This window comes from Chiloscyllium plagiosum, unplaced genomic scaffold, assembly GCF_037043375.1.
Source record: "Chiloscyllium plagiosum isolate Xiang-an unplaced genomic scaffold, Cpla_swu_hap1 HiC_scaffold_18, whole genome shotgun sequence".
Lineage (NCBI taxonomy): Eukaryota > Metazoa > Chordata > Chondrichthyes > Orectolobiformes > Hemiscylliidae > Chiloscyllium > Chiloscyllium plagiosum.
The window spans coordinates 37753150-37770374 of record NW_028270156.1 but is presented as its reverse complement, the minus strand read 5'-3'; the positions used below and the strand labels follow the sequence as shown (position 1 = coordinate 37770374).

Below are 17225 nucleotides of genomic sequence, written 5' to 3'. Positions count from 1 at the left end.
GTTCTGAAATTTATAATGAAAAAGTTCTTCCCAACACACTTCAGAAATTCTTCTGCTTGATGGTGCTGCACAAAATTGCCCAAATTTATATTAGGATAATTAAAGTTCTCAAAATCACTTACTTAACTATAACTTGTGTACAGATTTGTTGTTCTATAACTCTCCCAATATTGGTGACTGAAGGAACACACCCAAAAATGTAATGGTATATATTATTTGTTAACTGTTCCTAAATATGTTCTGCCCTTATCTACACTACAACATCCTATCTCTACAAAGCAATAATTTCTTTCTTGATCAATATTGCCACTCCTCCTACTTTCTTTCTTATTTTTCCTGAACACTTTGTATCCAGTGATATTTAGCTTCCAGTCCTGCCCCACTTTGAGTAAGTCACTGCCATCACCAGCTCATCATGTTCCCAAGCAGTTATTTGTGCCTGCAGCTCACTGATCTTATTTATCATCCTCCAAACATTGATATACATATACTGCAAACCTGCATTTCCTCTTCATCTGGCCCCACATGATAATTTTATTATTCCTTCGCCAAATACTATCCACCTCTCTCAATGTTTTCTGCGCTTTGACTCTTCTTAATGCTCCATCTCATTTACCTCTAAAGTTGGTTTAAACCCTCCACATCAGCATGAAGACTTTGCTCCAGTCCTGGTGAGGTGTAGGTCTCACCTGTCCCAGAACTGGTTCTAATGTCCCAAAAAACTAAAGCTTCCCTCTGCCCTATCTTTTTGGCCTGTGCATTCATTTGCTTTGTTGCCTAATCTCTATGATGTGCTCATGAGTGCATGACACTGGGAAAAATCCAAAGATAACTATCATTTGGTCTCCATCTCTCTTTCCACAGAAATAGTTAGTAATAATATGGACCACGACCTTTGACTGCTCACCATCTCCCTGCAATGTGTACTCCTGTTCACCAAGGAGGCAACATCCCATGCTGAATTCACACCTGCAGCTACAAAAAAAAATCCTCTGCATTTCCCGTAAAATAAAATGCCCTATCACTATTGGTTTCCTAATGTTCCTCCATCCCCACTAGCTAAACTCCTCAGATGAACAATCATCCTCACCAGTAAATATCCTTGCGATGCCTTGAGGGAACTCCTGCACTAGCCACATGGTCCTTCTTCACTGGCTGGTGGCTACCCATTCACTCTCTGCCTTCACAACTTTAAACATTGGGATGCTCACTCCTACAAATATACTAGCAACAAAATTCTCAAACATCACAGTTGCTGCTTGAGCTTCAAAAGTCAGAGTTCAAGCCGTTCCAGCTTACACTTTCTGCATATACATTTATTCAGGATGTGACTGGTAGAGTCTAGTTCTCAGATGCCATAGAGTCGCACATTCTAACATTCTCCTTACATTGTAACCCACGATGCACAATGTAAAATGATAAATCCCAGGCTCTTAACTGGCAATCTTATTAACGATAAGGGAGAAAATATTGGTTTCCGTCACTGGCTGTTGCCCCACAGGTAGGTTGTTTATTATTACATATAATCATAATTTTCTTCTAATTGCAGTCACAAGTACCATGAACGTTCATAAGGTGATTAGCTGGAAGTCTCCCAGCAAAGAAAAAATGGATTCATTCTCTGTCTGTCATAGTCCATGGGTATGTAGCCAAAGGACCTGTCCAATTTCCAACTAGACAGTCCATTCACTTTTTCAATCACAAGACATTTGACATTATGACACATGCTCATGTGACATTTTAAAATACCAGTAATACTCAATGTTTTTAAATTTGTTGAGTTTTTTGAACGAACCAATCACAATTGTTAATAGAGGAATTAAAAAGCACAGTCTCCATTAAGTTCCAGTCACATCTTGGTAAGGAAATGATGAGAGTTATTTTGCTGCAATATACAGCCACCAGTAACTTCCTTGAAGCTCTTCAGACACATTTCCTTACTTCTGAATCAGTCCATGTACAACTGAGGCTGAAATGAAATGATTACTTGTAGCAAAGGCTTTTTAATCCCCTCTCCTTCACTTTATTTCAATTAAGCCTTTTCTTCTGTTTTGATCACCATGCATGGAGTTACATTAATTTGCATTATTAAACTGACAAAGAAAGACAAAACAATTTTGTAGCAATTAATTCCTTCATTAATCTATGCAATGTTCAAAAAAAATCTCTATTCTTCCATTATGTAAGTACTTGGGGTAAAATTATGAAAGAGGCAAAGATTTAAATTTTTTAGCACCTTTCACAACCTTAGGACATCACAAAATGCTTTCCAGCCAATGAAGAATATTTGCTGTGTAGTCACTATTTTAATGTAGGAAACAGAAACTTGTTTGGACATAGCAAGCTTCCACAACCTGCAAAGTGCAAATGACCATATAATCTGTTTTTTTTTAAACTCACTCATGTGATGTAGGCATTGCTGGCTGAGCCAGCCATTATTGCCCATCTCTAGTTGTCCTTGGGAATGTGGTGCTGCAGCCCATGGACTGCTGCAGGCCGTGTGCTGGAGGTAGACCCACAATCCATTATGGAGTGAATTCCAGGAGTTTGATCTAGCCAAAGTGAAGGAACAGCAATATATTTCCAAGTCAGGCTGGTGAATGACTTAGAGAGGAACTTGCAGATGGTGGCGTTCCCATGTATCTGCTGCCCGTATCCTTCCAGATGGAAGTGGTCACGGGTTTGGAAGGTGCTATCTGAGGACGTCTGGTGAATTTCTGCATGCATCTTGTAGATAGTACATACTGTTGCTACTGAGAGGTGCTGAAAGGGAGTGTTTGTGATGCCAACCAAGTGGGCTGCTTTGTCCTGGATGATATTAAGCTTCTTGAGTATCAATGGAGCTCCTCCATCCAGGGAAGTGGAGTGTATTCCATCACACTCCTGACTTGTGCCTTGTCGATGATTGACAGGCTGTGGGGTGTCAGGGGGTGAGTTATTTGTTGCAGTGGTCCTAGTCTCAGACTTGCTTTTGTAGCCACCATATTTATGTTGTGTGTCCACTTCAGTTTCTGATTAATTAGAGCCTCCAGGATATTGATTGGGGTGGGTGATGATGGTGGGAGGGGGTGTTCAGCGATGATAACACCATTGAATATCAAGAGGTGGTTGTTAGATTGTCTGTTATTGGAGATGATCACTGCCTGGCATTTGTGTGACGTGAGTGTTACTGCCACTTTTCAGTCCAAGCCTGGATATTGTCCAGAACTTGTTGCATTTGGACATGGACTGTTTCAGAATCTGAGGAATCACCAGTGGTGCTGAACATTTGTAATAATCTCCACTTAGAGTCATAGAGTCATAAAGATGTACAGCATGGAAACATACCCTTCGGTCCAACTCATCCATGCCGACCAAATAACCCACCCCAATCTAGTCCCACCTGCCAGCACCCAGCCCATATCCCCCCAAACCCATCCTATTCATAAACCCATCTGGTTCCCTTTGAAATGTTGCAATTTTACCAGCATCCACTACTTCCTCTGGCAGCCCATTCCATACACGTACCACCCTCTGTGTGAAAAAGTTGTCCCTTAGGTCTCTTTTATATCTTTCCCCTCTCACTCCAAACCTATGCACTCTAGTTCTGGACTCCCCCACCCCAGGGAAAAGACATTGTCTATTTACCCTATCCATGCCCCTCATGACTTTATAAGGTCACCCCTCAGCCTTCGATGCTCCAGGGAAAAATGCCCCAACCTAGTCAACCTTTCCCTATAGCTCATATCCTCCAAACCTGGCAACATTCTCCTAAATCTTTTTTGAACCTGTTCAAGCTTCACAATGAGGTAGCATCCAGGGAACAGGAGAATCGACATTTCGGGCATAAGCCCTTCTTCAGGAAAGAAGGCCCTTCCTGAAGAAGGGCTTATGCCCGAAACGCGATTCTCCTGTTCCCTGGATGCTGCCTGACCTGCTGCGCTGTTCCAGCAACACATTTTCAGCTCTGATCTCCAGCATTTGCAGACCTCACTTTCTCCTCAAGTTTCACAATGCCCTTCCGATAGGAAGGAGACCAGAATTGCACGCAATATTCCAAAAGTGGCCTAACAGAAGTCCTGTACAACTGCAACATGACTTCCCAACTCCTGCACTCAATACTCTGACCAATAAAGGAAAGCATACCAAAAGCCTTCTTCACTATCCTATCTACCTGCGATTCCACTTTCAAGGAGCTATGTTCCTGTACTCCAAGATCTCTTTTTTCAGCAGCATTCCCTAGGACCTTACCATTAAGTGTATAATTCTTGCTCAGATATGCTTTCCCAAAATGCAGCACCTCGCATTTATCTAAATTAAACTCCATCTGCCACTCCCCGTTGTAATCTGAGGTACCCTTCTTTGCTGTCCACAACCTTCTGCAATTTTGGTGTAATCTGCAAACTTGCTAATTATACCTCTTATGCTCATTTCTGACCTTTTGACGGAAGGAAGGTAATTGATGAAGTATCTGAAGATGGCTGGGATTAGGACACTACTCTAAGGTACTTCTGAGAGGTCCTGGAACTCAGATGAGTGATCTCCACAACCACAACCATCTTTTACATGTCAAGTATAAATCCAACCAGTGGACAGATTTCTCCCAATTCTCATTGACTCTAGTTTTGCTACAGATCTTTGATGCTACGGTCAGTCAAATGTAGCTTTGATGTAAGGGCTGTCACTCTCACCTCACCTCTGGAATTCAGTTCTTCAGTCATGTTTAAACTAAGGCTGAATGAAGTCAGGGGCTGAGTGCCCCTTGGCATCACTGAGCAGGTTGTGGCTGTGTAGATGCTGCTGATAACGCTGTTGATGAGACTTTTTATCACTTTACTGATGATCGTGAATAAACTAAAGAGGCAATGCTTGGCTGTGTTTGATTTGTCCTGCTTTTGACTTTAGAGTATGTACCTGGGCGTTTTTCCACATTGTCAGGTAGATACCAGTGTTGTAGCTTTACTGGAAGAGCTTGGCTCGGGGAGCAGCACATTCTGAATACAAATTCTTCAGTACTTTGCTGGAGTATTGTCAGGGCAATCTCCAGTCTCCAGTGTAATTTTATGATATTGATGGGGGCATAAATACTGAGCAGTATACTGGGGTTAACTCACTATTCTTCTTTGAAAGAGGCCACAAGATCTTTTACGTTCACCTGAGAAAACATATGGGGCTTTTGTTTAAATGCCTCACCTGAAAAACTACACCTCCAACAATGGAGCACTCCCCTGGAATTTTGCACATAAATCTTTCAAGTGGGATTTAAACTCACAATCTTTGTCCTGAAGTCAACTGTACTACCAATTGAACTTCAAAAATAGAAAACATGCTAGTATTCAGTCTCAAGCTATATATAGTGCAAGCCAATCCTTTTACTTTTCTGCAGGGATCCTTAGAGGGTTATATTCAGAAACAATTCACCATCCTAACCCTTCTATTCTCCCATCTGGTCCCTTGGCTGATCAGTGATGATTTCACCAGAGGTGTAGCATGCTCCATTTATAGCAATGAGAAAACTGACCATGAGCAAATTCAGACTGAAGTGGAAGAATGCCAGTGGGGACAGCAGGACAATAATAAGAACTAAAAGTATTGACTCTGGAGGCAAGCAGGCGCATACTGCACATATCAAGTAATCTCCTCTTGGGTCCCCCCCAGAAACGTCCAGGCAATCTGAGAAGGCTTGCCATCCTCACTCCTATCCTGCTTCCTCAACCTCAGTTTGGACTGAAGAAAAGGTAGCCAGATTTACTCCAAGTCCTACCTTCTGTCAATAAACAGGGATACAAGCTAGAATTTTAAAAATCAGCGGAGAAGGTTTTATTTGCCTTACGGCAACAGAATAAGTTAATATGAGGATATACAAAAAGACAAGGGTGTGGTGATGTTGGAGAGAGGGTGTGTGTGAGAAATTGAACAAATTAAATTTCAATAAAAAGCAAGGTTTTTTTTAGGAAAAGGACCCCTTAAATTTTTTGAATCGTGAAATATAAGTCTCTTTAGATGAGCCCACCTGGTACAACTGAAATATTTGTTTTTCTAACAAGCCAGCACCTTTCCTTTAGCTGAAAATTACAGAAGACAAAGTATTGTTATAATAGCGGTGACCTTTGCTATCCTTGGAGTCTGCCGTGACCTTTCATCTCTATTATCCCCAGTGGTCTCCACTAACAGCTCTCATGCTCCATCCTGCTAAGCTGAATTCCAATTCCTCATAAAGCCCTTTCCTCTCAAAACAAAGCCAATTTCTACACCAAGGTGGGAGAGAAACACAAGTGCATTGTTCTCTGCAGATGGGAAGTGGGAGTTACCACAGCAACTGGCCTAATCCCCTCTTTTTACCACCTTTTAGCCAGCCAATCAAGTACGTCACCTTTAAATTATGTGCTTGAATACCGGTGGCCTATCTGGATGCTTTAATTAGCTGTGATTTTTTTTGTGTGTAACACATACAACATGATGGGCTAATCGAAATTTGCAAAATAATGACGTACCTCCACAAAATATTCCTCCTCCCGAGGCCCAGTCTAAGGAGAGAAAAAAACAATAATGAGACCATTATTAAGAGAGGGCATTAAAATGCTGGTCTACCATTAAACACAGAACTTAATTGTTCTGGCCTTGTCCACACAATCAACAACCTATTGTTTAACAGTTGAAAAAATAAACGATTAGAGAATGGGTACCATAATGATCAGTCTGTGCTGCCATACACGCACCATCCAGAACTGTCAACAGGGGCTATTACAGAATCTCTTGACAGACAGTCACTTTTTGTCAGAAAAGGTAATTTAAACAGCAATGTCTGGGAGCTGCTAAAACAAGCCTTTGTTTGTTGTTTTATTATTGTTCAGAAACAGCTAATAGAGAAGAGGACAGAAGAAAAACGGGAGAAAAGGAGACATAGAGAGAGGGGGGGGTAAGACATTTTTGCATTGTGGTGTTATCAATAGGATATGCTGCAAATTCCCACCATTGATGACACTCTTTAATAGAGAGAATTGGAGTCAGAGAGAACTGACGCATCTGAGACCCAGATTTTCGTGGCTTTTGTGATCTGTCGTTGGATCTCCTCATAAACTAAATGCATGGGCTGAATCCCCTCGCAGTTACATTGGGAATTAAATTTCCATCAGGTCTTGATTGAAGATAGTAAAAAATATGTTTAAAAGGAGAGAGAGGGAGAAAGAGAGAGAGCCATGTGCTGATGTCACCGATCTCGGTTTATGGACCATGCCCTAAAATCAATAATTACATATAAAATATCAAGGCAGAGGCAGGACGGAATACAGTAAGAAAGTGAGAGAAAGAAGGAAGAAGAGGCAGATAGTATTAAATGGACCTCCCTTGTTGTCAAGAGTTCACAACATGCTCCATTTATCTTCATCTCGTCAAACAAAATTAATTAAGAATCTGACTGTTACGTACTTTCTCTTTTTATTACATCAAATAATGTCAGATATCTTGAGGGGAATGAGAGAAATCGAAAATCTCTTGCTGCCGAGATTTATTCAGAACCTACCTGAGAAACAGATAACCTGTCTTAATTATTTTTACATCATATCTAAAGATATGACAGCTATGACAAGGTTTGAATTTTTGCATTTAGTAAAAAGTACATCCTCAAATTAATTATTATTCTCTTCTATATTTAGTTGCAAATTATTAAAAATTCATTCACGGGATGAGGGCGTCACTGGTTAGGCTCGCATTTATTGTCCATCCCTGATTTCCCAGAAGGCAGTTAAGAGTCAATGATATTGCTGTGAGTCTGGTGGCACATGTAGGCCAGAACCGGTAAGGATAGCAGTTTCCCTCCCTCAAAGACATCAGTAAACCAGATGAGCTTTCCCAGCAAAGGTTTCACAAGCATCATTGGACTCCTAATTCCAGATTTTCATTGAATTCAAATTTCACCATCTATCATGGTAGGATTTGAAGCTGGCTTCCCAGATCATTACATAGGATTCTGGATAAACACTCTAGCAATTATACCACGAGGCCACCATCTCCCCATCAGGAAAAATGAGCTTTTTGCAACCTGAAAAATACTCAAATATTCATGTGTAACATAACACTTAGTTTTAAAAAGAATCAGTTCAATCCAGAACACCCCACCAAAACTACGCTTATCCTCCCTTTCCTGAAGGATAATCAAGAAATATGCTTCCACGGGTCTCATCACCCACTTGTAACTCCCTAATATGGTCATTCGTTACATTGCATGACTTCAAATTAGTGAAGAGCTATTCAACTTGAGAAGTATTACATCCAAAATCAATATCCAGCATTGGCTGAAAAGTGGCAAGTAACATTCACACACGCAAATGCCAGGCAGTGACCATCTAGAATAGGAGACAATCTAAACATTGTCCCTTGACATTGAATGACATAACCAACACTCGTTCCCCCATTATTAACATTCTGGGTGTTACTATTGATGTGAAACTGAACTAAATTCATCTGATAAATACCTGTGGGAACAAGAGAAGTTTAGGGGCTATGAATACTGCGGCATGTAACTCACCTCCTGACTCCCCAAACCCTGTTCATCTTCTATAAGGTACAAGTAGGATTATGATGGAATATTTTACACTTGCCTGGATATGTGCATCTCCAACAGCACTCATCCAGAACAAAGCAGTCCACTTAACTGGAATGACATCTACAAACATTCAGTTACTCCACCACCAATGCTCAGTTGCTGCAGTATGCTTAATGTACAAGATGCAGAAATTAGATTAGATTAGGTTACTTTAGATTAGATTAGATTACTTACAATGTGGAAACAGGCTCTTCGGCCCAATAAGTCCACACCGACCCGTCGAAGCGCAACCCACCCAGACCCATTCCCATACATTTACCCCTTCGCCTAACACTACGGGCAATTTAGCATGGCCAATTCACCTAACCTGCACATTTTTGGATTGTGGGAGGAAACCGGAGCACCTGGAGGAAACCCACGCAGACACGGGGAGAATGTGCAAACTCCACACAGACAGTTACCTGAGGCGGGAATTGAACCCAGGTCTCTGGCGCTGTGAGGCAGCAGTGCTAATCACTGTGCCACGTGCCGCCCACTGGCACAGAATTCATCAAAGATCCTTCGACAGTACCTTCAAAACCCATGACTACTTCTATCTGGAAAGACATGGGCAGCAGTTACGTGGAAACACCACCAGCTGCAAGTTCCCTCCAAGCCACTCTCCATCCTGACTTAGAAAGACATCAGAATTCCTTGGGTGTCACTGGATCAAAATAGTGGAATTCCCTCCCCAATGGCATTGAACTACATTACATGAACTGCAGCAGTTAAAGAAGATAGCTCACCACCAACTTCCCAAGTGCAGCTAAGGATGAGCAATAAATGCTGGCCAGTCAGCAATGTCCACATCTCATGAGTGAATAAAAAACAAATTCTGACTGGAACAGCATTGGCTTGTGTTTCTGGTGTCGGTCAATGGTTAGAACCCAGAAGTAGGAGTGTTAGCCATTTTTTTTTTCAATTCTCTCTGTTAAATCCACAAATATTATTTCAGCACCCCTAGTAGTATTTCTGAGGCACTTGTATATATGTTGCTGTTACTGTAAGTTCAAATTCAGAATTGCCAGTCAACACAAATAGCAATTACCTTATAATCACCTGTGTTAAAGGATATTTTACATATTTGCTTAATTCACTTATTGTGTATGTAGGAAAAATGATTTGATAACAGGGTCTTTTTTTCTGTCAGACTGTTCAAATCATTAATCCTATTTTCTTGATTCCAATTTGAATTGGTCTTTGTAAAAACCTTAAGGAAACATTTCCTATTTTGCCGTCCAGTTGATCTTGCTCGACAGTTCTAAACTGCATAACCTTCCTTATTGATGAAATGCTTGTTTAAAGTTACTTCCACTTTGTTGAAATGGTTGATGCGATATATTGGAATACTTCAACATGCAAGTGAAGCAAGCTAACAAAAGGTAGACTGTCCTATTACTGAATTTACATATCTTGTTGGATGCTTTGCACTTTAATACACAGTTGTATAAAAACCTTTTGGAAAAGTTTCCTTTTTTGCAATATTTACTCTGTGCAATAAAAAACCCAAAACATCCCAAAATTCTCAAATTGATTAAGGATGGAAAGGTTTCCAGTCAGACTTTGGGCAGAATTCAGTTTTTTTTCTGGGATCCCACACTGGTTTTATTAGCTTTCAGGGATTTCTGGCAGGGGATTTTGGATGGATCTCTTGTTGGCCTCTTCTACATGCAGTGGGCAAGCCCTGCAGAGCTCTGACTTTTCCTGAAAATCTTATACCCTTATTTGGCACCAGTGGAATTCAGGCCAATTGATAGTTGGTGAGAATCCTGCTGGCAGATTTAAAGGGGTCTCAAAATTTGACTAAGGAAATCATCTTACAAGCAATTAGTTGTGGTCACTGTTGGTATGTAGGAAAAATGATATTGAAGTTCCACACAGAGAGATCTCACAAACTGCACTAAGGTAATGGCTACATAATCTGCTTCAGTGATGAGTTGTTTGAGCGATAAATGTTGACTCGGGTAAACCCTCTTGCTCTTTTTTGAAATTGTATCACAGGATCATTTATGTTCACCCAGTAAAGCATAGGCACCAGCTAGTAGATCAAGGGTCACTAAAGGAAAGCTTGAGAAACATTCAAACCCTTACAGATGATTGCATGACTTATCTGGTGTTATCTGGCAGTTTCTGTTACATCCCCCCATAAATTTTCAACTGGTTTCTGTGGGAAATGGATTATAGAAGGGCTGGGAATGAAAATACTTTGGCTACATCTGAAGCAGGGATCAATTTTAACTTGCATCACAATCCATTGCTCAAATGAATTAGGACTGAAGTCCCTGAGTCAATATGTCAAGAGGATTCTTCTGAATGAGATATTATTTGTGCAGTCACTGGGACCAGTGGTATAAGGAAGAGCAACCTGCAAAAGATAGATTTTTATTTTACATACTTTAAGAAGCAAATGTAATAAAAATAGTTGGGCGTAATACAAAATTAGCTCAAAGCTAGGGACTGGATGGACTGTCCTCAAGTAATGAGTTGGAAATTCACCAGAGTCCTTAGGATTTTGATATTATTCTCTGGGGATCCTGGAAAGTGTGGAAACATTATCAACATCCTCAAGATCATAACAATATTCATGAAAGGTCTTCAGGAGTAGATCAGATTTTTCATGGTTTTCTCAGTAACATTTAAAAAGGGTCCCTGTGATGGAGTAATGTTTTCTGAAGGCTCACAGCATTGTGTTGATATTAGAAAGTGGTGTCAGATATTGTCAATGCTCTCAGGGCTCCTTTGGGAATGAACTAGTAGTTGGTTGGGAAGGTAGTGGTAACTATAAATATATGGCCCAAAACCCAAATTAATTAGTCATATAGTCACAGAGATATATAGCACAGAAACAGACCCTTCAGTCCAACTCGTCCATGCTGACTAGCTATCCTGAATTAATCTAATCCCATTTGCCAACACTTGCTCCATATCCCTCTAAACCATTCCTATTCATGTACCCATGCCTATTAAATGTTATAATTGTACCAGCCTCCACCACTTCCTCTCGCAGCTCATTCCATATACGCACCACCCACTGCATGAAAAGGTTAACCCTTAGGTCCCTTTTAAATCTTTCCCCTCTCATCCTAAACTTATGCCCTCTAGTTCTGGACTCCCCCAAACCAGGGAAAAGTCTATTCACCCTATCCATGCCCCTCATGATTTTATAAACCTCTGTAAGGTCACTCCTCAGCCTCCGACACTTCAGAGAAAACAGCCCCAGCCTATTCAGCCTCTCTCTATAGCTCAAACTCTCCAACTCTGGCAACATTCTTGTAAAACTTTTCTGAACCCTGTCAAGTTTCACAACTTGGAGGAGGGAGATACTTTTTTAGATTAGATTAGATTAGATTACTTACAGTGTGGAAACAGGCCCTTCGGCCCAACAAGTCCACACCGACCCACCGAAGCGCAACCCACCCATTTACCCCTTTAACCTAACACTACGGGCAATTTAGCATGGCCAATTCACCTGACCTGCACATCTTTGGACTGTGGGAGGAAACCGGAGCACCCGGAGGAAACCCACGCAGACACGGGGAGAATGTGCAAACTCCACACAGTCAGTCGTCTGAGTCGGGAATTGAACCCGGGTCTCTGGCGCTGTGAGGCAGCAGTGCTAACCACTGTGCCACCGTGCCGCCCAATACTCTGAAGACATGGGCTCAAACCCTACCAGTGAGTAATATTCAATAATTAAAATCAATTTGGAATTCTAAGCTCATTCCCAGAAACATTAACCATGAAACTGTCATCATTTGTGGTTCATCAATGTTCTTAGGATCAGGAAATGAAGGAAATCTCCCATTCTTATCTGATCTGGCCTACACGTGACTCCATACCCATAGCAAAGAGATTAATTAACTCTTATCTGCTCTAAAGGAGAATTAGGGACTAACAACAAATTTAGAAATGCCACTGATGGCCACATCCATGAAGAAATGAGAAGAAAAGGCGCAAAGCAATTTCTTAGCAGTGAGGCAATCTTAAGGAGTTATCAGCAGAGGGGCATGATCTGGTTAGCTCAGGTGGCTTAACAGCTAGTCTGTGGCACAGATTATTGCCAACAAGGTCTGCCTCGTCACCCAACCTCAAAAAAATGAAATGGTACTTTGCTGTGGTTCAATAAACACTCGTTAATAACCTGCCTGTAGGCAATACATTGAAGAAGAAACAAGCTTTGCAAAATATTGTTTTAAGTACTTGAACCACTGAAAAATCATCTTTATTAAACATATACATACACTTTTCAATTTTGGATATTCTGTTTGAATAAATTGTAGAACATCAACGTCCAGGTACAATATGGTTTCAATGAAACCACCTTTTCCAGTTGCCACAGGGAGTCAATGTAATTTTTGATAAACATTGCAGCTGATAGAAAAGCAAATTACTGCGGATGCTAGAATCTGAAACCAAAAGAGAAATTGCTGGAAAATCTCAGCAGGTCGGGCAGCATGTGTAAGGATAGAAAAGAGCTGACGTTTCGAGTCTAACTGACCCTTTGTCAAAGCTAAAATAGCTGATATAGCCTATTACACAATTTCGGCAATAAGTATCTTCAGACAGTGACTGCAGTTCATGACAAATCTGAAACTCTTGCTTGTGTTGCAGTCTGAAGGCATCCTCCCACCCAATTTTATTCATCATGCATGTGCAGAGCAGAAAGCAATAAAAGTAAGAAATAACCATTCTTTAATCACAGTTTAAGTAGCTAGAACCCAACTGCCTTTTATGGCTAAATCAACAGCCAAATAAACGATACGAAAAAAAAAGAGATCTCAGTTTAATCTCAATCTGATCACCCAGTCTTTCTCACTCCAATCACAGCCTTGTGTGTGAGATCTTTCTGCTGGCATTTCTCATTTAATTAAAGTAGACGTTGACAGAAGGACATGGATTAGGCCTGTAATGATGCATTTACTTAGATTAAACGGAGTCTCCTTTTGGAGTAATAGCTCAAACAAAGAACAAAAGGAAATTGTTATGAAACAGCCTTTTATCCTAGGCAAAGGTCACATTGTAAGGTTTTTAATTTTGTCAGCCGCTGTTAATCTGGTCTACGCTGATGGAACACGAGAAGCGCATTTCAAAGCCAGTTATCATAATACAGCCATTAAACCTGCAAATTAAAATGTCTGATTTTACACAGGTTGCTTGGATTCAAAACCTCTAATTAGCATGTGGTGCGGAGTTTTTTTGTGTGAGGAGAGAGGGGCTGAGGGAAATGCTAATGACTTGCTGCCAGGTGACCATTACGCTCTGTGTGTTAAAAAGGGAAACCTCTGAACCAAGCTGAACACTTTAAAAGATGTCACTTTTTCCACTCATTTCACCCTGTTATTCTTCCTCCCTAATAGCACTAACTACTATTAAAAGTCTCCTTAAAAAAAAGCAAAGATTGTGGAGGGAAGGAGGCATCAGCTAGAATCAAGAAAAGGCTGAAAGATCATGTTCATAGGGAAGGATGGAAAGACAAGTTCGATGGTTGGTACATTAAATAGAAGCAAGGAAAAGAACAGGCCAGGAGTGAAGATGGGCAGCATATGCCAGCATAATCTGTATGGAGAACGGACCTGGGGTGAGGAAGAGGAATAACAAGGACACATGATGTGTGGAGCAACTTGTGCTCAGGAAAAGAGGAGAGTTATGAGTTAAGGGAGGATGAAATAAGGTGGTGCTTAGAGGTGAAACAGCAGAATGAGAAAGATCAAGAGAAGGGTAAACAAAGTTGCATTGAGGGGACAGAAAGAAGTGAGAGGAAAAGAGGACTGAGCAGAATCACAATGAAAGGACACAGAGAGCTGAAATTGGCCCCGCAAATCTGGCAAGGTATTTATGATAGCCTTTTACTTCATAGCTGCCATCTTTATTTCCAGTACTTGTGGGAAATTAACTGCACATGTGTACAATTCAATATGAACACCATCCCATAGACATCTGATGCCTTGGGAAGTGGATGGCACAGTGTGGGTAATGAATCATATCGAACAGGTTTGTTTTCTGGCCTATGCTGAGCTGGTCAATCTCAAGAGAGTTCTGCAAGTGCATAATTGGCTTTGGCACACCTTTTCTAAGGCAAAAAAAGTCAACCAAGGTTCCCACTGTCAACCATCATCCACTATCATGAAATGCATAAATGTGGAGATCAGCTGACAACTAGTTTATCTGTGATAACTCCAGCAGTTGAATAATCTGCTACTAAGTGTTTGAGCACATTCAAAAAAATGTATCCAGTTATGAAAAACTCTTATAACTAGTCAGCATCCATGAAATTATATCCCAGCAATAGTCAGAACCACAATTAGAGGAATTAAGAATGTAGAAGTAATTAAATATGTATAAAACAGCACCCGGATCTTTTGTATTGTATACTGGTAATTTCCCACGTTGTTGCAGACAGTAAATACTCTTTTTTTCAAGAGTAGAAGTGTTATATCATGTAATGCATAAGGTGTGTAATTCTTCCGAGCTGCAATAGAGATTTTTTAAGATTAGAGTTTAATTATTGTCAGGCAAATAGAGGCACATGTTATTCAGCTTTTGATTGGTGTTTGTCCATGCAGATTATCATGTGCTCATCAGTCTCAGATTGCATATGAGAAGTACACATTAGAAGCACCTAGCTTTTTAAGATTATTTTGTATGTATAACGATGTATGACGTTTGGAGTGTAAGGTCTGCATTTTGCCACTGTTGCCACTTTCATCTGACACCAGTTTCATATGGTGTTGCTCGCAATAGGGCAGGGGTGACATTACAAAACTAAAATGCAATATTTTAATAAAATACAGCCCTTGACGTCTCAAGGAAACACAGACTGATTGTTAATAAGCAAAAACATGATCAGATCAGAAAATGTTTAACTGTTGCTTGGTTGGAATATTTGTTAACTATAAAAGGCCTGTTCCTTTTTTGGCTCAGGTCAAGATTCCCCCACCTTCAATACTGGTTGTTCTTTTTTTCTCTCTTCTTTCAGTTTGTACTTGTAACAGAGTGTGACACTTGGTCCACACTGCAGCATTGATTTTATGTTACAAGTGGAACTCCTGTGGTATTGGTCACAATAAATTGGATTGATATTCTGTTTGGAATGACATATTCTGTGGTGCCTTGTCCCTTTAAGAGTGAGGCTTATAGTTATTATTTTGGCTCCCTATCCTTCTGACTGATGTTACAAAGCCTCCTTGAGTGCAGTCAATGAACTATAGTGAGGCCTCCTGAAATTCACTCTTTTATCACACAAACACTTCCTCACCAAACAACAAGCCAGCTGAAATCAGGAGCTCACCTGGTAAAAAGTGATGGCTGCTACTCAACATCTCATTATCACTGAACTGCTAACAGGATTGGATTTGGGTATTTTCAAGTGAAAAATGAGTCTATGTTTGCTGGTGTAACAGTTAGGAGTTGAATCTATGAAGCCCACTTGAAATTGACATATACTAAATCGACACAGGCTCAGAAGAGTAACATGACAGCTTCAAGCAATTCTGTTCTGTGTCAATATATACACAGGGGACATGAAGTAGCCCACAACCCCCATCACTGTGCTCCCTCCAACCTCCAATCATTTGCCCCTCACACAGCCACCATTCTATTTCATCTTCTATCTCTACTAATAAATGTAAATAAAAGAAATTGGCCAGTGCTCTATGGTAAAGGTTAATTACACATTGGTAAAGGTTAATTACACAACGGTAAAGGTTAATTATGGTGCTTTTATTTTATGAGTGTGAAACACCCGTAACTGACAGGTGATGAAATCATGCACAATGTCTTTCTGACTGATCTAACCCCAGCAATCAGCTTCTAATGATGTCAGTTTGAGTTTGCTGTGTGTCACTTTGTGACTCGCTGCTGTTTGAAACATGGCACCATGCTGGTTTGAAACGAACAAGCTATTACTCGGCCCTGGATACAATGCAGCTAAGACATTACTATGTGTGCATGGTACATCATTTTTGTGTTGCATTGTGGTGAATCGTATACTATGGAAGTACCCCCCTGAACCAGAAAACATCTTGAGTAACTAATCACATTTATCATTAATGAATTTCCAAACCGATGATGGCTTGGACTGCAAGCTTTGTAGGAGCTTTACTGTACAGTAAATTATTTTGCAGTTTAAAAAGGAATGCAATGTCTGAGGGTGCAAATAATGTAATCAATAACTGCATCTTCTCTTAAAATATTTGGAGTTAGTTTTGACTTTGGGCTGCCCATTATACACTATCAATGCAGATACACAACTACCTGATCTAAATTCATACATTTTATTTACATCATTACTCAAAGTCAAAATTACACCATTGGAATTGAAATTAAAGTATAAAACTGTGTTATACAAGTATTTCCTGTTAGCCCATGTTGACAGCTGTTGGAGCTAAATATTCAGAAAACTGTTTCTGGCTCTTCCCAAAGCTGGACCCATTTGAAAACTAGCCAGTAAAGCCATTATATTCATCAGATCACTTTAACTAAAGAGACAGCAGATGGGGGAAAAAAACTTATTTCAGAAACCAAATTGCTAGTTATGTATATGAGCTATATTTCAGAATTGGTGCAGTTACAGCATATTGTTTCTTTGTATTATTTTACTTCTGTAGTGTTAATGCAGAGAAACCCTTTTCAACTATTCTACTTCATGTGAATATTGTAGAAA

The 17225-nt window shown here is 40.3% G+C and overlaps 1 protein-coding gene across 23 annotated transcripts in view; it reads right to left on the bottom strand.

The window, feature by feature from the left end:
* sox6 (SRY-box transcription factor 6) overlaps positions 1-17225 on the bottom strand; it is a 636702-nt gene that overhangs the window by 431060 nt on the left and 188417 nt on the right. For 22 of the 23 annotated variants that reach the window (XM_087996501.1, XM_087996502.1, XM_087996498.1 and 19 more), the window contains one exon: positions 6474-6506. The exons of the other annotated variant lie outside the window; for it this stretch is intronic. In XM_087996501.1, the coding sequence (XP_087852627.1) occupies positions 6474-6506 (33 nt within the window). The remainder of the gene's footprint in view (positions 1-6473; positions 6507-17225) is intronic. 23 annotated transcript variants of the gene reach the window in all.